The 22,542-nt window shown below is 67.6% G+C and overlaps 1 protein-coding gene across 21 annotated transcripts; it reads left to right on the top strand.

The window, feature by feature from the left end:
- Nucleotides 1-65: 65 nt before the first annotated feature.
- On the top strand, nucleotides 66-22,445 carry PHLDB1 (pleckstrin homology like domain family B member 1). Of its 21 annotated transcripts, none has more exons than XM_069787840.1 (26): nucleotides 66-147; nucleotides 4,747-4,848; nucleotides 5,305-5,428; nucleotides 5,507-5,677; nucleotides 7,644-7,769; nucleotides 9,192-10,291; nucleotides 11,075-11,317; nucleotides 11,390-11,527; nucleotides 11,654-11,791; nucleotides 13,807-13,935; nucleotides 15,189-15,344; nucleotides 15,457-15,567; nucleotides 15,748-15,837; nucleotides 16,511-16,633; nucleotides 17,463-17,600; nucleotides 18,127-18,288; nucleotides 18,736-18,903; nucleotides 19,211-19,327; nucleotides 19,432-19,549; nucleotides 19,752-19,796; nucleotides 20,211-20,502; nucleotides 20,605-20,695; nucleotides 20,795-20,941; nucleotides 21,084-21,303; nucleotides 21,409-21,494; nucleotides 21,759-22,445. In XM_069787840.1, exons 2-26 carry the CDS (start codon nucleotides 4,789-4,791, stop codon nucleotides 21,897-21,899), a joined length of 4,434 nt encoding a protein of 1,477 aa, XP_069643941.1. In that variant the 5' UTR covers nucleotides 66-147; nucleotides 4,747-4,788; the 3' UTR covers nucleotides 21,900-22,445. The 21 variants fall into 21 exon arrangements, with proteins under 21 accessions (XP_069643941.1, XP_069643942.1, XP_069643943.1 ...); XM_069787841.1 differs by having other exon boundaries at nucleotides 67-147; nucleotides 4,750-4,848; XM_069787842.1 differs by lacking the exon at nucleotides 66-147 and adding an exon at nucleotides 2,826-2,956.
- The last annotated feature ends 97 nt before the right edge of the window (nucleotides 22,446-22,542 follow it).

Here is a 22,542-nt window from a genome sequence, read left to right as displayed (position 1 = left end):
GCGGGGCTGCGGCCGGCTCAGGCCCGTCCCTCGGCCCCGCGGGGGCGGGACGGGACCGGGGCGGGGCGGAGATGCGGCCGCCGGCGGGCAGCGGAGCGGTCGCGGCGGACGAGACCCGGACGGGGCTGCCGGAGCGGCGGAGCAGAGGTGAGCGGTGGCGGGGATGGGGTCGGGGCGTCGGACGGGGGCAGCCAGTGCCGGGGGCAGCTCGTCCCGCCCGGAGCCGGGCAGGGCTGGGGGGGCGGGCGGGGGGACCCCCCAGCTACTGCCCCGGGCAGCCCATGTCCTTAGGAAGCCCGTGGGGCTGGGGCTGTCCCGCAGGGACCCCACACCCCAGGCGGCAGCGCCTCGGGGCCGACTTTGGGGGGAAGAGGTTGTGCTGCAGGAAGACCCCTTCGGCCCTAAAACCCGTCGTTGTGCAAGGCTTCAGGGGTGCGTGGGTGGGCCGGGAGCCGGAGCTGGTGGTCGGCCTCGGTGGTGGTGGGTTTGGTGGTGCGGGAGCCCTGAGAGCAGCCGGCACTACATGGGAGGCCAGACGAGGCGCTCTCATCCCCAAATCCTGCTGCGCTTCGTAGGCGGTCGCAGGGGGAGACGGCGCTTGGCCCGAGGTTGCCCTCGCTGTCCCTGACGCCTCTCGGGGAGCCTGGGAATGGCGCTGGCCTGGCCGGACCCCGCTCCGCGGCGGGACCTTGTTTACTCCGGCTTCCTGACACGCTCTCACCACGGCCCCTTCGGCCGCTGCCAGAAAACCCGAGGAATTTGGCAGCCCCGGAAGGTATCCAGCTGCTGTGGCGAAGGGCCGCCCGCTTTCCCACCCCTCCAGCTGCGCCGTGAGCCCCCAGCCCTCCCCAGGCACCGGGCAGGGGCTGCAGCAGGGCAGGTCCCCCAGCCGAGCACCGCAGGCAGCACAGAGACCAGGCAGCAGCAGGGCAGCGCTGCCCAGGTGCTTTTTCTGGCAATTCCTCCTATGTTTGGGTTTGCCGCGCGATGCCGTGTGTTGGCGTGCGCGGGGCTGCAGCTGGCAGGGTGCCACGCAGGGTGATGGAGCCGCGGGTCTGTGTGATGAGGCGGCGCTTGCCAACGGCCAGACGCCAGAAAGGAGAGAGCGATGCCTGTTTCGGAGAGGTGCAGTTCACCCCTGCCCCTCTCCCAGCGACCCCAGGGCTGGGTGATGGGCTCGTGCCAGGGACCAGATCCAAGACCCACCAAACTCGTCCCGTGCCATGGTCCCCAAGTTGTCATTAGCAGGAGCCGCGGATGCTCCACGCTGAGCTGAGCCGAGCATCTGGCCGGCAGACGAGAAGCCATCGTTTGCTATGAGAGGCCTTTGAGGAATAAGGGTCTATCGTGCAACCTTACGAGGGGTCCTGGAAATCGGTAGTGGTGGTTTCCCTGTCCATGCTGCAGTGGCTGGAGGCACGTGCTGATGCTGGGCTCGGTGCTTGAGCTCCAGCAGCAGTCAGGACCCCATACGGCATCACCGGCCCTTGGAGCTGGCTCATCTGGGGGAGCATCGTCGAGTGCAGGAAAGCTGGGCTGCGCGCCCTCACCGACCCGAGCACGTGGTGGGCATCCCCCAGCCCACAGAGAGCCTGAGGCGCGATGCCGGCAGGGCTGCAGCCTCGGCCGGAGCGCAGCTGTGCCGCGGCGGTGCGGGAGCGCTTCCCGGGAGCGCTGAGATCAGCGGGTGCGGCCGGGATTCCTCGGCTCCCACCGGAGCTGTCTGGCAGCTGATTTACGGTGATGTTATTGCCAGGAGCGTTGCGTCGTCCCAGCAACGGCGATGCAGCCCCCACCGCCCCTCGCCCGGGTGGGATGGGGCCGGCTGGGTCTCCTCTGCTCGGTGTGGGGCAGCCCCAGGCTCGGAGGCAGCGGCCAGGGTCAAGCTCCTCGCTCCCCACTGGCTTTGTGCAGGAGACGGGCTCCCCCTTCCCAGCTGCCGGTGGAAGGGCCGGTTGTTTACAGGGGTGGAGGGTGTGGGAAGGGGTAAGCACACCCTAAGTGCGTTAGCAGATGGGGAGTGAGCCGGCAGCCAAGTTGGACGGAGGCTGCGATGCTGTGTGGTGTGCACCCGTTAGCTCTGCCGCTCTGGCTTCCTCCCGTGACTCACCCGGCCACGGACGGGGAGGAAAGGCCATGCCGTGGGATGCCGTGCGCCTGCCCCTTGCACGCTGCATCCCGGGCACGGCTGGCACCACGGGGGGTGCGCGGCCGGGTGTGCCAGGCCGTGCTCTGGCGCATCTGCACAGCCCTTCGCGAATATGGGCTGGCTGGCCGTACCCCGGTTATGCCCCGGCCAGCGGCACACAGTGTGGCTCTGGGGTCTGCTGGCACCCGGCCCCGCTGATGGGGTGCGAGACAGGTCGTGCCGTGCCCGGGTCGGGTCTCAGTGGGCAGCAGCAGGTCAGGCAGGAGCGGACCCCCTGAGCGACCCTGCCCGTGTGGGCTCGGGGCAGGCGGGCGGGTCGCAGCCTGCGGGCAGTGGGGTGCAGGGGCTCCCCAGGAGCACGGTGGTGGTGGGGCAGCGTGTCTGCATGCAGCCCGCCCAGCATCGCCGGGGGCCCCGCGTCGCCGGGGCTGGGCGTCCTCCCAGGTGAGGCCTCTGCCTGCGCCAGGAGAATAAAGGGGCTTTTGTCCTCCTGGAGGCCGGGGCCGAGCGGGCAGCTCTGCGCACGGGGGGCACGGGGGGCCGTAGGCTGTTTAGCGGTAACCGAGCCCGACCCCTTGGCATTTGCTGCCTTCGCCGCTTCCCACGGCGGGAACAAGCGGCGCGTTCTGCAGGCGGCGGTGGGAGAAGAAAGGCTGCCTTGTCCGCCCCAGCGGTGGGGCGCCGGCCGGGGCGGCCGCGCTCCCGCCCCACATTCCTACGGCAGAGCCGGCTGGAGAGGGGCTTCAGCCCCCCCCGAGGGACGGGACGGGGGGGACAGCAGCCGTCTCCTGGGCGGCGAGGAGCCAGGTGAGGGGCTCTGATGGAGGGCGATACTGGGGGCTGTCAGCCAGCAGGGTGGGCATCAGGGAGTAGCCAGCTGCTCATCATCCGGCTTGTGGGCAGGCAGGGCTGCCCGTGGAGCAGGGGTTGCCAGGTGGAGCGAGTTTGGGCAGCAGGAGCGGGGACGATTCCCCAGGTGGCAGGGCTGGGGGTCGCCCAGGATGCATGATGCTCACGTGGCCCCACCAGCACAGCTGTGCTGGGAAGGAGTTAACGCTGGTGCAGGATCCCATCCTGGCCCTGCTCCCTTCCTATGCAGCAGCCTGGCCCCTCCTGGCTTTTCCTCCTTCCCGGACGTTGTGCTGGGGCCTGGGTACAGGCGAGGGGCAGGGGCTCGGCTGGGCTGCGGGGTCTCTGGATGCTGGGAAGCGCAGCCCCCCCAGTGCCTGGGGGACATGGGCACCCTGCCGTGGAGCGTCCCGCTTGGCGCCCGGGCCAGGACCAGGTGGCAGGTAAGAGAAAGTGGGGGTCCCGCCTCAGCAACCGGTGGGCACCGGGGAGCTGCTCCTAGGCTAGCGCACCTCTGCTTCCCCCTGCCCCAGCCGAGTTGTCCCCATGCCGCGTGGGACAGCCGCGGTCCCCACGGAGCCCTCGCTGTGGGGCGGCCGGCCCTGGTGTCGCACAGAGCCGCCTGGGCTCCGTCCCAGCCCTGGATCCCACGCCTGGTGTTTTCCAGCGTTTCATTTTTTCCGCAGTGTGTAATAGCCGCTCGCTCGCCCCCGCAGCTGAGCCCGGTGCTGGCCGAGCGAGCGGGGGGGGGTCCCTTGCCCCACGGGACCCCGGGGCTGGCGGGAGAGCAGGCGATGTTGCGAGGAGCTGGGCCCGGGGCTCCTCCCGGTGCCCCTGGCTGTGCTGCAATGGGGGTCCCTAAGCGGGAGCAGTCCCCGGTTCGGCTGTCCCAGCCTGCCTGGGAAGGGTTAAGCCACACTTGGCCGGGCCCAGGCGGAAGGGAGGGACATGGAGAGCAGCAGACGGTAAATTTAGTAACCCCGGAGCGTCCCGGGCTGCGACGGTGGCGTGAGTGCCGGGTGACGGAAATTGTTCCTCCCCGAGCTGCCTCCTGCCTGCACCGAGAACGGCAGCCAGTGATTGCTCCCGTGGGCAGCAGCCCTGGCAGCTTGCTGCGTGTGCCAGGCAGGCAGGGTGCAGGCAGGGGCGCAGGCAGGGACGTGGCGCGCTCAGCTGGGGCTGTGCACCCCAAGGTGCTGCTGCTGCCGCCGGGCTGTGCGGGAGCCAAGGTGTGTGCCTGGGTGCCGGGGATGGGCGCTGGTGGCACGGGTGGGTGTGCCAGCGCGTGCCGCGGGCCGTGCACAGGCAGACAGATGTTGCTGGGGACAGCTGGATGCTGTGCTCACGTATCCTTGTCCAGCAGCAGCCATCGAGCTCCAGCTGCCCATCGCTCTCGGTGTTAGGGTATGCGTTTCTGACACCACCTCCCCAAAGCCGAGCCAGCGTGCTGGCTCCTTCTGGCGCCATGTCCCGTACCGGCGCTTGGGGTTTTCCCTGGGCGGACCGGGGTGCATGCCTCGCCGGGCGGGGATGCTCGCTGGCTTCAGGCAGCTGCTGCTGGGCTGGAGACAGGAGCTCAGGAGGGGAATCCTCTGGGTGGCAAATGCCGGTTTGGGATGGGGTAGGGTTTGTGAGGCTTGTGCTCAGGCTGCCAGGCGTGCAGGCTGCCGGCAAGGATGTGCGGGAGGAATACGGCAGAGCTGTGCCCAGTGTGGTCACCTGCTGATGTCCTCTGTTTCTTCTGGCAGCAGCCTGTGCCCGAGAACACCCGGCATCTCCAAGCGGGCACCATGGAGGCATCCGGCAGGACCCCCGCCAGCCCGACCCGCAGAGTCCAGACCATCATCCAGGTGAGCACGCAGGGCCACAGGACCTCTGCCCTGCAGGAGCGCGGGGATCCGGCCAGGAGCCCTTCTCCTCTGCAGCCAGCCCTACCACGGGTGGCCAGCGCTGCCCTCTGGCCTCCGCTTGCCCCACATCCTATTACGGGATCGGCAGCAAAGCCAATTGAGCTAAGTGGCTGGCAGCTTGGATCCTCTTAGACACAGCCCAAGCCCCGGGGCTCTTCTGCTCCCACAGCAGCTCGCCTCTGCTCCCCGGGGCAGGCAGCACAGGCAGGAGGGAGCCCTCGGCTCCTGCATCCCGCTGCCAGACTGTCCTGCCCACAAGCGGCCATGCCTGCGGATCACTCCCTGCCTGCACGCGTGGCCGTTGCGGAGCAGCCCGAGGGTGCGGCCGGGTGGGCAGCGCAGGCGAGCGGGCTGCAGCCATGGGAGCTGTGAGCGACCCTCCCTCTCCTCCTGCAGAACAGCCCCCTGGACCTGATCGACACGGGCAAGGGGCTGAAGGTGCAGACGGAGAAGCCACACTTGGTGAGCCTGGGCAGCGGCCGGCTCAGCACTGCCATCACGCTCCTGCCCCTGGAGGAAGGTGAGTGCCAGCGGCCGGGGGGTCCCCGCAGGCACGCCGTCGGCGGAGGGGACACTGAGCCGCCCTCTCTGCCGGCAGGGAGGACCACCATCGGCACGGCCGCGAGGGACATCGTCCTGCAGGGCCCTGGGCTGGCACCCCAGCACTGCTACATCGAGAACGTGCGGGGGACGCTCACCCTGCACCCCTGCGGCAACGCCTGCGCCATTGACGGTGTGCCCCTGCGGCGGCCCACGCGCCTCACCCAAGGTAGGGATGGTCTGGTCTCCGGAGCGGGACCAGGCGCCGGCAGGGGGACTTGTGCCGTCGGGTAGTGGGGTGTTTGTGGATCCATCCTGCAAGTGCCCATCCCCGCTGGGACGCTCCTGCCTCTTCGCCCAGGGGTGGGGACGTGCGCGATGCCGGCACCGTTTGGGAACCGGCTTTGCCGTGTGCGAGATCGGGAGGGAGAAAGCGAGGCCGGCGGGCCGGTGCCGGGCAGGGTTTGGCCCCCGCCATCGCACCCGTTTCCCGGGCGAGAGTACAGATGCTGAGCCGGGTTTGGGAAGGGGAGGCGAAGGAGGAAAACAACTCGGGTGTCCCGGGGCACCGCTGCGGGGACCCGCCGGTGTTCCTGCGTGGCCGGAAGGCCTCGGACCCTCCCTCCCCCGCCCCCGGGGTCCCTCCCCACGGCGTTCCCTCTCCCCGCACGGCCCGTGTCACCCCGTCAGTCGCTGCCCCGCTCCCCGGGGAGGACCCTCGCCCGTGTGGCGGGGCAGGGTGAGGCCCGGCCCCCGCCGCCCCTCCCCGCCCTCCCTCCCGCCGCCCCTCCCCGGGGGCGGTGCGCGGCCCTGCCGGGGCGGCGGCGGCGGCGGCGGCGCGGTGAGTGTGGCGCGGTGGGAGGGGGGGGGGCCACGCGTGTCCGTGCCGATGGGGGGGGGTGAGGGCACCCCGTCCATCCACGGGTTGCAAAACCTCCTCGCCCACGCCCCGGGCGGCCGCGCTGCAGCCCCCCCCCCGCCCCGCACCTTGCCCTGCCTCTCCCCGGGGAGGGGGGGGGGACACCCCACCCGCGTGGGCGCTGCCGCCGGCGTCCCCTCGGGGGGACAATGGGAGCCACGTGGCCGCCGGCGAAGGGGCGCGACGGCTCCGGCGCGACGGACCGCGGGGTCCCGCCGCGTCCGCCGTGGGCTGCGGGGGGGGGCACAGGCAGGGATCGGCCGAGCCCCCGGTTCTCCTGCCTGTGGGCTGCAGGCAGGGCGAGCGGGCAGGGACCCCACAGGGCAGGACGAGGCGTGGGGCTGCGAGGCCGGCGGCTCGGGGGGGCGGCGCGGGGTAGGGGGTACCCCGCTTCGCCGGGGTGATGCACGGCTCCGCCAGCGCCGGCGCGCAGGGAAGGCTCTGGTCGGCGATGCCTCGAGCCGGAGGAGCCGATGCCGGGCCGGGCGCTGGCATTGCCGCCTGGCAGGCAGGATGCTCTCGCCGAGCTGGGGTGCTGCGGCAGCTCCTGCCGGGGAGCAGGACTCCTTCCCTCGAGGAAGCCGGGCCCCCCGTGTTGGCGACGGCGGTTAATCCGTACGGCCTCTCGCTCGCCTTGCCGCCGGCCTGGGCTGCCGGATGCTCCCAAAAACACGTCCCCTCCGGCGAGGGATTTTGGGCTGTGGCTGTCGGTGCAGAGTGAGCCTCTCCCCGGGGCCCTGGCAGGCTCTTCAAAGCGGGGTGTGTCTGCAGCATGGAGCCTCGCAGCCGCCCACCGCTCCCCGCTGCCAGCACGCGGCTCCCCCGGCACCGCGGGCGGCAGGGGAGCAGGCAGCGCGCGGCCCCGCTCCCCTTCCCCAGCCGCCTTCCTTGCCGGCGGCTGCTCCACAGCCTTCCCCCCGAGAGGGCTGCCGCTTTGGGCCAAGAAGAGGCGCTTTGCGGCCGGGGACAGGAGCTGTCTTGTCTGCAGCTGGCAGCCACACAGGCCCTGGAGCCCTGCCAGCTCCCCCGCGGCAGCACGGCCCCCGGCAGGGACCCCAGCTGTGCCTGCGCCTGCGACGCGCTGCCTGCAGCTGCCGGGAGTGACCTGGATTTCAGCCTCCCCCTAAGCCTCTGCTGACGGCAGGAGCCCGCTCCCCTCCCGGGGACGCGTCTTCGGGACAGGCAGCGCCCGGCTGCCTGCCTGCACCGGCTGCCGCCTTGCCTCTCTCTGGTACCGCTCCGGCGTGGGGCTGAGCCCTCTCCCCTCTTTCCCCAGGCTGCACCATCTGCCTGGGCCAGGCCACCTTCCTCCGCTTCAACCACCCTGCCGAGGCCAAGTGGATGAAGAGCATGATCCCGGCGGGGGGCAGGAGCCCAGCGGCTCTCTACGGGCTGCCAGCAAGTAGGTGACCCTCGCCTTGTCCCGGGCAGGGCGGTTGGGGACCCTGGGGTGCTCCCTGACCCAGCTTTCCTGGCGCAAGATGCTTTCCCGGCCCGGTCCTGCCGTGCTCAGGAGTGGGGCTGACGCCCAGCCGCGGATGTGCCGGCCGTTGACTCGGCATGGCAGCTGTGCTGGCGCTTGTTAATGATTAACATCGCCTTGGAGGAGGGTAATTGCAAGGGCAGTGAAGCACGGCTCTCGCCTCTGCCCAGCCTGGCGGTGGCAGAGCCATCACCCATCAGCCTGCGCCGGGCCCCCCTCGGCTGCCTTGGAGGGGCTGTTTACATGCCCGGGCGACCGCGCGGAGGCTGCGAAGGCCGTTTCCCGGGCTGCAATCCTCCATCTCGCCAGCTGCTTATCTTGCTGTGTCTGCCTGTCTGCGGGGCCGACAGGACGAGCGCCTGCGCCAAGGTCCGGTGCCGCGCCTGGTTCCCGGGGATGTCCGAATCCCCGGCAGTGATCCCTGGGCTGGTAGCCCTTCTCCCTGCCCCGACCGGCACACCCTGGCACGAGGAGAGGAGCTTGGCAGCCTCCCCGTGCCACGTGTGTGTTGGGAAGGCAGCATGCCCCGCAGCTGGGGGACGGGAGGAGGGACGCGGGGAGGTGCCATCGCTGCGGAGCATCCCGCAGAGCATCCCGCGTGGGGCCCGCACAGTCCCTCGCTGCCCCGCAGGACCGGGCAGGATGACACGGGTGGGGCCGCGGCACATCTCTGGGCGCCGAGGCGCTGCCGGCCGCCGCGGGGGAGCCGCTGGGTGCCAGGGGGTGACGCAGCCCGGGTGGCACGCTGTCCTGGCCAGGCTCTGCGCCTGCCACTATTAGCTCATCCCTGAGTGACAGGCACATCGGTGCTGCGCTGGTAGGACGGGGGAGCCGGGGCAAGGGGGCAGCCCAGCCAGGGGTACGGGGAAGCTGCAGGCAACGTGGCGGTGGGTCTGGACGTGCTGCGGGTCTGTGCTCGGTGGCTTTTGGCTGTCGCATCTCTGTCCCCTCGCCGGCGTGCCGGAGCGTGCCGGGGACGAGCAGCAGGCGCCGGTGGCTGGCACGGGCAGCTGCTCCCCAGGGAGCGGGGCCGGGAGCTGCCGGCAGCGCAGGGATGTCGGGAGCGGGCGTCTGGGCTGTGTTATCGGGTTTCTGTCTCCCTGGTGATGGGGCCAGTGGGATGCCGGCCTCCTCCCTGGCCTGGCTCTCCAGCCGGCACGGGAAACAGTGGCAGCGGGGCGCAGGCGGCTTGGGGTTGGGGGAAGAGGAGCTGCGACCCGGTGCTGACTCTGCAAGGCTGTGTGGAGGGGTGATGCCGGGCTGCTCCGTGGGACCCCAGGCCAGGCAGGGGCCGCGGGGGGGTCCCGCCATGCTGATGCCTACTCCCGTGTCTCCCTGCAGAGCCTGAGGCCCTGGTGAACGGTGGCCGCCAGCCATCAGAGCGTGGGAGTCCCAGCCACAGCTCCCTCGTCAGCTCCATTGAGAAGGACCTACAGGACATCATGGACTCACTGGTGCTGGAGGAGCCGGTGTCACCCAGCGGCAAGAAGCTGCCTGCCCGTGGCCGGTCCCCCCTCTCCCCCATGGTGAACGGGGGTGGGCGCTGCCTCCTGTCCCCCCCACCCAGCCCTGGGGCCACCTCAGGAGGCTCCAGCTACGAGAACTTCTCCCCCCTCTCCTCCCCGGCCAGCAGTGGTGGCTACACCAGCCCCTCACCTAGCAGCCAGGAGCAGGGTTTGGCCATGCCCCCCCTCGTCCCGCTCCGCTCCTCCAGCTACAACCACGCTGTGCAGCCACCCGCCCAGCGCCCGCCCCCCACACCCGGTGGGGGTCCCGGTGAGCCTTGGCCAGCCGAGAGGCTTGGGGACAGCCAGACAGGCAGCCCCCGGCTGACCCCCAGGGCAGCACCGCGGCCGCGGGCGGCCCTGCAGGAGCGGCCCCCCAGCCCCTTCCGGGAGCCGCGGGACCCCCTGGCCCCCAGCCGGCAGCCTGCTGGCCGGGTGGTCCCAGAGGCCCGGCTGCAGCCCCCCGAGAGCCCGCGGGCGGCCCGGAGGAACGTGGAGAGCATGCGGGAGCTGCCCCCCCTGAGCCCCTCCTTGTCACGCCGGGCTGTCAGCCCCCGGGCAGCCCCCGACGCCCCCTCCCCGCAGCCCCGGCTGGGCAGGGAGGTGCTCGGCAGCCCCCGGGCCAGGCGCAAGGGTCTGGAGGAGCCGAGGGTCGCTGGGAGTCCCTCGCCCCCGCTACCAGCGGAGACCCCCCCACGCCGCCCCAGCTTTGGCACCAGCCTGAGTCCGGTGTACGGGTTGGGCTCCCCGGCCGTGCCCTCGCCCCGGCAGAGCCCCCGCGCCCCCAGGAAGCCCTTGGGGGACCCACGGCCACCGGCAGGGCCGCGGGAACGCAAGAACAGCATCACTGAGATCAGCGACAACGAGGATGAGCTGCTGGAGTACCACCGGCGTCAGCGGCAGGAGCGGGTGCGGGAGCAGGAGATGGAGCGCCTGGTGAGCCCTGGGGCCGGCGGGGCACGGGGATGTGTTCGAGCGTGGGACGCCCTCTTTGCAAACACCTTTCGGCTTTTGCTGCTTTAAAACCTGGCCCTTGCCTCTCGGGGATTTGTCGCAGCTGCCAGGCTGCCAGCTTATCTTGGGGGGATTACGGCCAGGAGCGGCCATCGATGCACGGCAGCTCTCCAGGAGCACAAAGCCCCCTGGCTCGCAGCAGCCTGGGGAAACCTGCGGGGTCGGCATGGCTGTGGGGGCTGCTGGCTGAAATTGTGGTGCCCCCGGCTTGGCAAAACCGTGCATGTCTGGTCCAGCCCCACCAGGGCCATGTCTGCCAGCAATGGTGCTGTGCCTTTGTGGGCACTGCGTCTATATTTAGGGTAGATGGAGTTTTTATAGAGCCAGCAGCTGCCTGGGTGGGGTTTGCCCTGTGCATCTGCCGGTCCCGGGGGCTGTGCTGCCGGAGCCCTGTTTGCTCAGCCCTGACTCACGCCTGGTGCGGGCGGCCTGAGTCACTGCCTGGAAATAGCGGAGGCGCTCGGCGGCCGGTGCTGCCGCCTGTAATTAGTCCGTCTCCAGCTCCGGCACATTGCGTGCATGGCTCCAGCGTGGGGTCGGGGCAGGCTGCATCGGGCTTTGCAATGTCCTCAGCCCGTCCCAGCGTGCGGGCAGGGCAAGGAGTGAGCCCGCATCCCGGTGCCTGCCATCGGCACAGGGTCCTGCAGGCTCTCTGGCAGCGGCGCGTGCCGGGATGGGTGTCGCGCTGACCGTTCTTCCCCACAGGAGCGGCAGCGCCTGGAGACCATCCTGAACCTCTGTGCCGAGTACACCAAGACAGATGGCACCGAGCCGGGCGATGTGCACCGACTCCTGGCTGGTGACGCGGATGCTGGCCGTCGGGTGCCCAGGGGTGCCGTGGCTCTGGGCCGTGCTGCTGAGGAACTGCGGCAGAGGGAAAGCCTGGAGAGGTCAGATGAGGAGAACCTGAAGGAGGAGTGCAGCAGCACTGAGAGCACCCACCACGAGGTGAGGGGACGGCTGTGCCGCGCCGTGCCGCGCCATGCCATGCTGCGCCATGCCAACCTGCCCTCTCTGCAGCACGAGGAGCTGGCGGGCCCACGGGCCAAGGAGGCACAGCGGCTGGAGGAGGAGCGTGCCAGCGTGCTCGGCCGCTTGGACCAGCTGAAGGGCCGCATCAAGGAGCTGGAGCAGCAGCTGCAGGAGACGTCACGAGAGGTGAGGGGATGGGGAGCCCTGCCGGCTCCCCCACTGCTCGCTGCCCTCGCCAGCCAGCGTCCGATCCCATGGGCGTGAGCCGGATCCAGCCAGGGCAGCCATCGTGATGTGGCCATGCCTGTCCAGGCGGAGATGGAGCGGGCGCTGCTGCAGGGCGAGCGGGAGTCGGAGGCGGCACGGCTGCGGCAGGAGCAGGAGGCGGTGCAGCAGCTGCAGGAGAAGCTCTCCAGCCTGGACGCCAGCATCCGGAAGGAGCGGGACAAGGTGAGCTCCGGGGCAGGGCTCCGCCCCGGCACCGGCTGTGCCGTGCCCTCCCCGGTGCTTGCAGCTGGTGCGCCATGCTGCGGCATTCCCCTGCGGACACATTCTCCTCTCCTGTCCCTCCACTCTATGGAGGCATCGAGGAGCATCCCCTCTGGGTTTGCATCGTGGGGGGGGGAATCTGTCCGTCTGTCTGCCTGGGACTGGTCTAACAGCCCTGCCAGAGGAGGGCAGGGCTGATGCCGGGGGTGCGTTTCGGCCGCCGTCTGTTGTGCCAGTGGAGTCTTGCAGGGAGGCTCTGTGGCATGGGGCTTTCCCTGATGGCTGCTGCCTGCAGTGGGCAGCACCGACCTGGAGTGGGGGCCTCAGCACTCCCCATTGCCTGCCCTTGCTGGGGGGCTGTGTCTCGCGGCAAGTCCCCCTGCTCTGCTGCCCTTTGGGGTATCTTCACGCGTGGTGGTGGCCACCGCTGTAGCGTTCAGCTCGCTGGAGGTGGCTGGGAAATCACTGTGGATGTTTCACTGGGCTCAGTGGCCAAGGAGGGGGTCCTGGCCCCCTCCCCCTGGAGTCGTCTTTGGTGCAGTTGCTGCCGTGATCTGCCAGCCGTGTCTGAAGGCACCTGTGCCACTGCGTGCATGGCACACTCGTCCCGGCTGCTGGTTGCTGGCCGTGCTGCAGCCTTGTGGGCAGCATGGCACAGCCTTGAGTGAGCTGCTCCGTGGCAGGAGGGCAGCCGAGACCTGGCTCCCCACTGCCCAAGGCCGGTGTCCCAGCACAGCCTATGCCTGGGTCCCACTGGTGGCTCTGTGCCACCGTGATGTGGCTCCGGCGTCCCTGGGGGTCTGGCTCGCCCCATGGATGGAGGTGCCTGGGCTGTTCGGTTGCCTGTGGCCAGGCAGAGCTGCCATCGGCAGCTGCCAGCAGTGCCCCTGTGGCGTCTGGGATTTTTGTTCTGGTTTTGGTTTTCCAGCCCTTTGCAGGCATCTTCTCTAGCCAGGTGCTCGTGCAGAGCCAGGAGAGGAGCACAGGGAAATCCCCCTCCCAAACTCTCCGCTGACCTAACCACCTGCTTCCTAACCAGCCTGTGCTAATTGCACTAACGGTGCCTGCTCTGAAGTCTGCCATCACCTCTGACATCTCTGCATAGCTGGAAGCCTCCTGGGCACCCTGCAGCCCCTGTACCAGCTGTGCCAGCCCTGTTTCCCCGCCGGCGTGTCCACTCCATATCCCTTTTCATGGATGCCCCGTGTCTCCATGCTGCCACAGCATGGAACAGGGTTTCTTGCAGCGTGTGTTTCCCAATGCCTAACCCCCGTATGGTGCTGCCAGACCTGCAGGAGGTGATTCCTTGTGCCAGCCCCGTGTTACTGGCCTCCATCATACTGCTCCTGTGGCCGTGGGAGGGAGGGTTGGGGACCCTTCTCCCTCCGCCTGGGGCCAGGAGCAAGTGTCTGCTCTGCCGCTAACTTGGCATAGCCTGAGCATCTCCGACAGCAGGGTTGGACCTCGGTCTCCCATTTTCACTGCCGTCCTGCAGGCAACCCTCTTCTTCCGATGGATGGGGGTGGTCCATGGTCCCTCAGCATGCATATGGGACCTGCTGTGCTTAATTGGCAGCATCCCAGATGGTGAGCATCAATTAACATAGCTAGTTAGCGGTTGTTTAGAAGGTCCGTGTGGTGCAGCCGTTTGCAGGGATGACTTTATCCGTGCTGTCAGCATTGATCTTTTCACTGCCCCTAAGTGGGCTTTCGGCATGGAAACATGAGGCTGAGGTCCAGGGCTGGCCATAACCCCTCTAACACTGCCCAGCCCGGATCCCCATGGCTGTTGCTCTCTCAACTGCTCTGTAGATGCCGTGATGCTCCTCCCTGCGAGCCTCCTCTTTTTCCAGCTGAGTCCCTTTATAACTCTGCAGCTTCTGCATGGCGTGGATTTGAGAAGTGTGTTTTCTCTTCTCTCCCTCCCCCCCCTTTCTCTTTTCTTTTTTTTTTTTGTCTCATTCTCCCTCAATTCAGGAAAGGGCAAAGGTTGATGCTGAAAGGAAGGAGCTAGAGCAACTCCGGGCGCTTTACCATGAGTCGAAGAGCCACCTTGATAAGTGCCCTGAGTCAATGCGGGAGCAGTTGCGGGAGCAGATGCGAAGGGTCAGTGTCTCCCCCCACCCCTCCCGGACCATGGCCCACCTCCCTCCGCTCCAGCTTAGGCCAGCTCTTCCCCGCCAGCCGGGGCCGCACTGGGAGCGTCACACCTGGGCTGGAGGCGGCTGGCGCCGGGCACCGCCGTCCTGGTAAGCTTGCCGCTCGCCCGGGCCCGGGGCGCGGTGCTGGCTCGGCAGAGCGCGGGGCTGCCCCCCGCTGCGGAGCTGCTGTGCTCCTCTGGACCAGGCAGGGCACGAGCACGGATCCTGCCCTGGGAAGGCTGGGGAGCCTTGGGGACCGCTGGGTCCCTGTCTGTCTGCTTCCAGCTATTTCCTGAGAGTTTATTTACATGGTGCCATCAGTTTACATTACCGCCGGTCCGCAGCATTTTTTCCCATTATCTGGTATTTTCTGGTGGCGGCTGACCTTCCCCAGCCCATGGCCGGCCCCTACCCAGCCCTCACTGCGCAGATAAACCCGCCTTGCCACAGCCTGCTCAGAGCAGGCACCCCCACGTTGGATGCAGGTCCCAGTGTGCAGCAGGCACGGACAGCGATGGGGTGGTCTCAGTGTGCGGGAGCCCTCGGTAGCCACTACGCCGGTGGTGCCGTGCCATGCCACGAGAGCAACGGCCGCCCTGCTCCCAGAGCAGGGTGGAATGCATCCCCACAGGGAGCACGGTGCAATTGCTGCCAAGGTGGCACCGGCAAACCCTGAGCTGAGCGCCACTGGGTGCTGTCGGTGCTTGAAGGCTGGGAGGACGCGCAGGCACTTGTCCGGCACGGTGCTGGTCCGTGGGGGCTCTGCTGCCCATCAGCTTGGTGACGCGGGGCTGCGTGTTGGTGGTTACACCAGCACATGGTGTTTTGCCACCCGGCAGGGCACGGCACCGGCCCAGACACAGTTCAAGAGGGGCAGCTAGTCTCCAAGGGGTGGGTGAAGCCCCCCGGCTGCGGCGAGCTCATCGTCTCATGGGGGTGACGGCTCTGACCTGGCCAGTGCCTAGTGCTTCCATCGCCTTCTCCAGCCAGGCAGAGGTTGCCGCTGTCTCCCATGTTGCTGGTGCCAAGCAGCAGGGAAAGCTGCCTGCCTGTCCACACCAGGCACCGGGGACAGGCTTTGCCATGGGTTCCTGTTCCCGGCCAGCACCAGCAGGACGTGGGGGCACAGCAGGAGATTTTGCTGTGGGAGACCTGCTAGCAGGATGTGGAGGTGCCCGTCCAGAGGGAGTGATCTGCTGTGCCCTTGTGTGTCCAAAGGAGGCAGAGGCGCTGGAGACGGAGGCCAAGCTGTTTGAGGACCTGGAGTTCCAGCAGCTGGAACGGGAGAGCCACCTCGAGGAGGAGCGCGAAGCACGGGGCCAGCAGCTCCTGCAGAGCCGGGCTGAGTGCCACCGCAGCATTGCCCGCAGGAAGGTAGGGGCGGACGGGGGGCAGCGAGTCCGGCATGGCCGGGCTGCACCCCACGGCCCCGGCTGAGCCCCATGGCTCACCGGCAGCCAGTTCATCCCTGCTGCCTCCTCCCCAGGAGCGGGTGGCCGCGCTGGATGCCCAGGCTGCCCAGATCCGGCTGCAGAGCGCCCAGGAGGCTGAGCGCCTGGCCAGGGAGAGGAACAGCGTCCTGCAGCTCCTGCAGAAGGTAATGCAGCAGTAGCGGGGTCAACATGCACTCCCCAACCCTGGGGGTGTCCAAGGCAGGGAACAAGATCGCACCAGCTCTTGCCGGGGTGCTGGCAATTGGGGTGAGCCTGGAGGGGACCGGCCATGGGGTGCCAGTAACCATCAGCTGCCTCTGCTCTTGCTGTCGCCCCTGGCTCAGGAGAAGGAGAAGCTTGTGTCTCTGGAGAGGCGATACCAGCTCGTCACAGGCGGCAGGAGCTTCCCAAAAATGTCCTCAGCTCTCAGAGAGGTAAGCAGGGAGAGGCAGGGTATGGTCCCTAGGGCTGCTCTCCTGCTGCCCTGAGCCACTGTCACCAGCAGGGATGAGCCTGGTGGACCGCAAGCTCTGCTCTGCAGTGGCTCCTGTGCTCCCAGGTGCCTTCTGGCCGGAGCCGGGTGCTCCCGGCTGCTCAGAGCCTCTCCATGGGCTGCAGAGACCATCGCCAGGTTGGGTGGGAGGGAGGGAAATGCAACAGAGCCAGGCTTGGGAGCAACAACATCTCCCCTGCTGGGCTGCCCAGATGCTGCAGGAGCCTTTTAGCAGGCGGCTCGGCGAGGGCTGCGAGTGCCCACGAGGGAAGGGCTCGGCACGGCTGCTGGGCACCTGGGGCAGGCACTGCCTGGGGTTCCGTCCCTGCTAGAGAGCAAGTGTGGGGCTGTCTTGGTGCCAGTACAGGAGGACTCCTTCCAGTTCATGTCTGGAGGCTTTTAGGTGGGAGTGGGTCGCCCCGTTGCCCTGATTGTGGCTCTGAACGGGGAGCCAGAGCCACAATGTCCTCGGGGACCGCAGTGCTGCCCAACCCGCTGCTGGGGAGAGGGGTGGGATGGCAGAGTCCCCTTGCGCCTGCCCGCAGTGGGGCTCCTGCTGCTGCCACCTTGCTGCCTGTGCCTGCCTTGCCTACGTGATCTTTACCCTCCAACAGGAGACCCTCCATATCTCAGAGCCTTATGAGCTGTTGGAGGGAACTAAGCCCCTGAGTCCCCCGCCGGCAGCAGCTGCCTCCTTAGCTTCTCCTGCCGCCCGCTCCTACCCCAAGGCACAAGAGGTAACGGGACTAACTGCATGTACTTGCTCGCTTGTCCCCTCCTTGGCCGAGCCGCCGTCAGACCCCTTATGTGGACTAACGTCGCCTTCGGGCAGCAGGGCATCCCCACAGCAGTGCGCTGCGATGGCACGGCTGGAGCATCTCTCATTTAGCTCTCCAGCAGCTGCGCTCATTAACACTCAGACCCCAATTTCAGGTGCTCTCCTGAGCCTGCTGGACATCCCAGCTCCCACTGCTGCCCTCGGTTTTAACCCCAGCATGGTGCCGTTCAGCACAGGCATCCCTGCGCTTCCCCCTTGCCTGCCCCTTACCTGCTGGCTGGGCCCCTCCTGACAGCATCCTTTAGGGTCCTGAGAGCAAATCCCCAGCTTTAGCATGTTTGGTTCAGAAAGGGTGAGGAAGTGGATTTTAAGGTGGCTCGGAGCAGCTTGAGGTGCCTCATCCGGTGCTGTCGCAATGGGGAGGACTTGTGGCTGGGGACCCTTGCGGGACCCTGAGATCTGGGTGATGGGAACGGCTGAAGGCAACTGGGACTGCAGCAGGGCAGGCTGCAGCCCTCCATCCCCAGCCTGCACCCAGCAAAGCCACACCTAAGGCAGCAGCAAAGCGGCACGCTGGGACGCTCAGCCCAGCTGGGGCACCCCACTCCCCGCACGGTGCCGTGCACCGGGGCAGCCGCAGGCAGGGAGGGCAACATGGCAGGGAAGGGCTGGGCAGGCGGCAGTGGGGCATGTGGGCGCGGGGAGATTTGCTCCCACTTTGCAGTCAGCACCATGATGCCAGCGCATGCGTCTAACTCTCCTCCTTCTCCTCCGCCGTGGATTTCTAGGAGTACATGAGGCTGTCTGACGTTTTCAGGTTCTGCAGCAATGCGCACGGCCCCAGCCTGGACACTAAAGCTTCTGCTGCTGCCCCTGCTGCCACTCAGTGCTCTTTCTCGCTTGCTGTACCTCCCGCAGCCGACGAGGTACCCGCTCCAGAGCATGCTCGGGTTTGCTCCCTTGGGTCGCCCACCACATCCCGGGCAGCGAGGATGCTGCAGACCACGTGGCCTCCCCGTGTGCCCTGGTGCTCAGAGCCCACCTCTCTCTTTGGGCTGGGGGACTTGTCTGGCTGCAGCTGAGCAGGGAGCAGAGGCTGGAGCCGCCCAGTCTCCTCGCTGGGGAGCGCTTCTCGCCTGCTCTGGATGGGCTTTGCCCTCTGGGGCAGCAGCAGTGGGGCAGGGGAGCAGAGCGGGCGCCCAGCAGGGCGGGAGGGCGGCCCTTTGCCTGTTGGACCCCTTCCTGGTCACCGGTCCCAGGCGAGTAGGATGCAGAGCAAGGGGGGACCTGACTCAGTGCCCAGCTCTGGGGCGGTGGGCAGCACCAGCTGCCCTTCTTCCTGGGGCCATGGCACCCTCTTTTAGGGGCTGGAGCCGCCTGCTCATTCCCCTGTGCCTGCTTGCCCTTGCTCGGAGCCTCTTCTCCCAGTTTAATCTGCTTCTTTCTGCCCAGTACGTGACCGTTGAGCAGCTCTCGGGCATCCTGGGCAGCCTCCGTGCCCCTGCCGCTTCCCCGCTGGGCTGCGCCCCTCCGGCTCCTTCATCCTCAGGCTGCGCTGCTCCTCCTCCTCCTCCTCCTCTTCCATCTCTCTCTTCTCCCTCCATCTCTGCAGAGGTTCGTGTCCTGGTCCCCTCCCTCTGCCCTTGCGCTCTCCTGGGGAGGTGATGGGGATGCATGGGAAGGGGTGAGCTGCAGAAGAGGCCAAGCGGCAGCTCAGGCTCTTGCCAGCCCACACCCCCCTCGCTGCCCTGCCCGCTGCTCCACTGCCTGGCACCCTGCTGCCTGCCTGAGCCCTGCCCATTCTGTGGTGCAGGGCAGGGGGGCTCTGTGCCTTCCAAGTGGTTGTGTCAGCTCTCGCCGGCCCCACGAGTAGCAGGGGGGTCCTGGAGCTGTCGGGACTCGGCCAGGGAGTGCCTGGGGTCCCTGGTGGTCTGCAGGTCCCGGGGCTGGGCTGGATGGTGCAGGAGCAGGCAGGGATGCTCTGCTCTCTCTCACTCTGCATGTCTGTCCCTCTCGCTGCATCTCGCCCTCCCTCCTTTCTTACGAGGCATCTCTCTCCAGATGGAGCAGCAGCTGCTGGGGGGCCGCGTGTGGCTCCCGGCTCTTGATTTAGAGAAGTGGTACCAGGAGGTCATGGCTGGCTTTGAGACCTCCTTCTCCTCTGTCTCTCCTCCTTCTTCCCCTCCTCCGCTTCCAGCTAAAGCTCACTCCTGTCACAAGCCTCTCCAGGTAATCCCGGCTCCCTGCCGCTGGGGCTGAGGCTTTGGGGCTGCCAGCTGCAGCGGGAGCAGGGCAGTGCGGGGATGTTCCCACTGATTCTGCACCCTGAGCTCTGCCAGGCACCCGGGTGCTGCGGCAGGCAGCACGCCTGGGGCGGGCAGCCACTGCCTCCTCCTGCCTGCACCCCTGCCAAGACGGCACTGGGGCAGGGTTTGGGGAGGGGATGCTCAGCCCTGCCAACAGCTGAGCCATCCATCCAGGGAGGGCTTTTGCGGCCCCCCCCGTGCTCCTCTCACCTCCCTGTCTCCGTGCCCAGGTCTATCGTGCCAAAACAGAGGGTGACGCCGGTGCCCTCGCCCCTCGGATGAAGAGTGGGACCCCCTCATCCTCACAGCTCAACCTCTCCGTGCTGGGACGCAGCCCCTCGCCTAAGGTATGGCTGCCAGCGGGGAGCCAGGTGTCACGCAGCCCCGGGCACCCCGGTCGCGACTCCTGAGCACCCGGTGCCAGCTCCTGTCCCTGTCCCTGTCCCCACAGCTGACTGCCTGTCGTCCTGCCCAGGGTCCCCCAAGCCCGGCAGGCAGCCTGCCCCGCAACCTGGCAGCCACACTGCAGGACATCGAGACCAAGCGCCAGCTGGCCCTGCAGCAGAAGGGTAAGCTCCAGCTCCACGTCCCGGCTCTGCGGGGTGGCGGGACTTAGGGAGACGCTTGCCCCACTGCCGCTCGGGCAATGGAGAAGGGAGCCCGGCCGAGGGTGGCAGCGCTCCAACGGGACTCGGTGCCTCTCTCACGGTCTCTCGCTTCCCCCCCCTCCTCTCTCCCCCACAACACCTCTGCCCGACGGCGTGTCTCCAGCCAAGCTGCTCCCAGCAGAGCCCTTGCAGCCGGGCGATCTACCAGGTAGAGACGTGGGGCGGCTTGGACTGCCTAGAGCAGCCCAGAGGCAGCAGCATGGCTGTTTGCTGGCACCTTCTGCCGTGCATAGGAGGGGCATGACCAGCCCAGGACCCCAGGTGCCTCTCAGCGTCCGCTAAGGGACAACCCTGTGCCTCCCTAACCTGCTAATGCTTTGCCCAGCCTGCTCCTGCCAGCCTGGTGCATGTGCCCCCCTTGGCTGCCTGGGCCCCCTCCTCCTGCCCGGATGGATGCTGCCTGCCGTGCTCGCCAGGGAGTTGTGACGGCGGCTCCCACCTCTGCACCCACCATCCCTACCCGGCTGGCTCCAGCAGCGCCTGCGGTGTCTTCTCCTGCCCGCACCGTCCCCTTGCCCGCCACAGCGTGCTCAGTTGTCGTCGTCTTCTTCCCGTGGCACAGGTCAGCAGGTGATCGAGGAGCAGAAGCGGCGGCTCGCAGAGCTGAAGCAGAAAGCAGCTGCCGAAGCTCAGTCCCAGTGGGAAGCCTTGCACGGGCAGCCCCCCTTCCCTGCTGCCTTCCCCCCGCTCGTGCATCACTCCATCCTCCACCACCACCATCCCCACGGCATCGGGCCCCGGGCCGAGGAGCTGGACCATGCGTATGACACCCTCAGCCTGGAGAGCTCAGACAGCCTGGAGACCAGCATCTCCACTGGCAACAACTCTGCCTGCTCGCCCGACAACATCTCCAGGTAAGCCCGGGGCCAACTCCCACGGCCAGAGGGACAGCCCGCTCTCCTGGCCATGACGTTGGCTCGAGGTCCTTCCCACTGGGACAGCTGCGTGTCTTGTAGTGCCAGCGGGATGGAGGCGGGGAAGATTGAGGAGATGGAGAAGATGCTGAAGGAGGCGCATGCGGAGAAGTCGCGGCTGATGGAATCCCGGGTGAGCGGGGGCACTGGTGCCGCAGCTGGCCGCAGAGCAGGTTCCCAATCCCCAGCGGGTTCCCAATCCCTGGGGCTGAGCGCCTGTGCTTGCCGACAGGAGCGGGAGATGGAGCTGAGGCGGCAGGCGCTGGAGGACGAGCGCCGGCGCCGGGAGCAGCTGGAACGCCGGCTGCAGGATGAGACCGCACGGCGGCAGAAGCTGGTGGAGAAGGAGGTCAAGCTGCGGGAGAAGCACTTCTCGCAGGTGCGGGGTGGGCTGCCCCCTCTGGGGTTCCCTCTCCCAGCCCAGCCGATGAGGCAGACCCAGCTCCCCGCCACTGTCCTTGCGGGGGAATGCGGCTCTCGCTTCCACCGGCAGGCTTTGCAGGGCTGTGTTGCTTTTCCAGGCTCGTCCTCTGACGCGGTACCTCCCCATCCGCAAGGAGGATTTTGACCTGCGGCTGCACATCGAGTCCTCGGGCCACAGCGTGGACACCTGCTACCACGTCATCCTGATGGAGAAAATGTGCAAGGGCTACCTGGTCAAGATGGGCGGCAAGATCAAGTCTTGGAAGAAGCGCTGGTTTGTCTTCGACCGCATGAAGCGCACCCTCTCCTACTACGTGGGTGAGTCCCTGTGCTGCCCCGTCCCCCCCCGCCTCGCGGCATCGCCCCCTCCCCGTGCCATTGCCCGCAGTGCCGCAGTCGACACCGATTCCCTCTCTCGGGCAGATAAACACGAGACAAAGCTGAAAGGCGTCATCTACTTCCAAGCCATTGAAGAGGTTTACTATGACCACCTCCGCAGCGCTGCAAAGGTGAGAGTTGGGCACCGCTGCTGCTCCGGTGTACGCCGGGACCCCCCCTGGCATCCCTGTACCCCCTGCATCACCCTCCGTCATACAGCAGGGCACCTCATGCCAGGGATGCTCCCAGAGTGGTCCGTGGCCCCTAATAACAACAGCTCCTCAGGGTACCAACGGCAGGACCCTGGTGCTGGGCTACGCGGGGGGCAAGGCGGGGGGCACACTGCTGCTTGGAGGGGACCAGAGTGCTCACCCCATCCTCCTCCTCCTCACCAGAGCCCCAACCCTGCGCTCACCTTCTGCGTCAAGACCCACGACCGCCTCTACTACATGGTGGCACCCTCAGCCGAGGCCATGCGCATCTGGATGGATGTCATCGTCACCGGGGCAGAGGGGTACACCCAGTTCATGAACTGAGGGTGGTAGGGGGGGTGCTGCGCACCCCGGATCCACCAGCTTGACAGACTCCTGAGCATCCCAAGCAGAGAGGATCTCCTGAGGGGGCCACGGTCCCTGCTGCGCCCCGTGCCAAGGGCCGTGCGTGCCGTGGCAGTGGAGCCACGCTGTGCCCCGCACCAGACAGCACCGAGCATCGCCTGCTCAGCCAAGGGAATAATCTTCTTTTTTTTTTTTTTTTATGTTGACTTTTTAAAAACAAAATTTATTGGAATGTATCGAAGTACTGAAGCGTAAAAAAGCTGCCAAAGACCTGCCAGTGCCCGGAGCTTTCTGCTGTCAGGGAGGTGCTGGATGTGAGACTGATGCTGTCACTTGCTGCCACAAGTGACAGATGCCAACTGGCCCCAGGTGGCCAGGACCACCTCCCCCCACACTTTGGTAGCCCTAGACCCCCTGTTTGTAAATCTTTTGTAACCCTGTATCGTGCCTCCCTGTGCCGCGGCCGGGCGGTGAGGGCAGGGAGTGGGGGGGCTGCCCTGCCATAAAGCGTTTCGTGAAGTCGTGCCCCCCGGTGTGGCCTCTGGCCTGGCAGCATGTCGCAGACAGCCCAGTGCTGCCTCTGGGCTGGGGAGGGGGCGGTACTGGGACAGGGTGAGGGTAC

The sequence above is a fragment of the Haliaeetus albicilla genome, chromosome 7 (genome assembly GCF_947461875.1).
Source record: "Haliaeetus albicilla chromosome 7, bHalAlb1.1, whole genome shotgun sequence".
NCBI lineage: Eukaryota > Metazoa > Chordata > Aves > Accipitriformes > Accipitridae > Haliaeetus > Haliaeetus albicilla.
The sequence above is the reverse complement of the archived record's forward strand: the minus strand, read 5'-3'. Positions and strand labels throughout refer to the sequence as shown.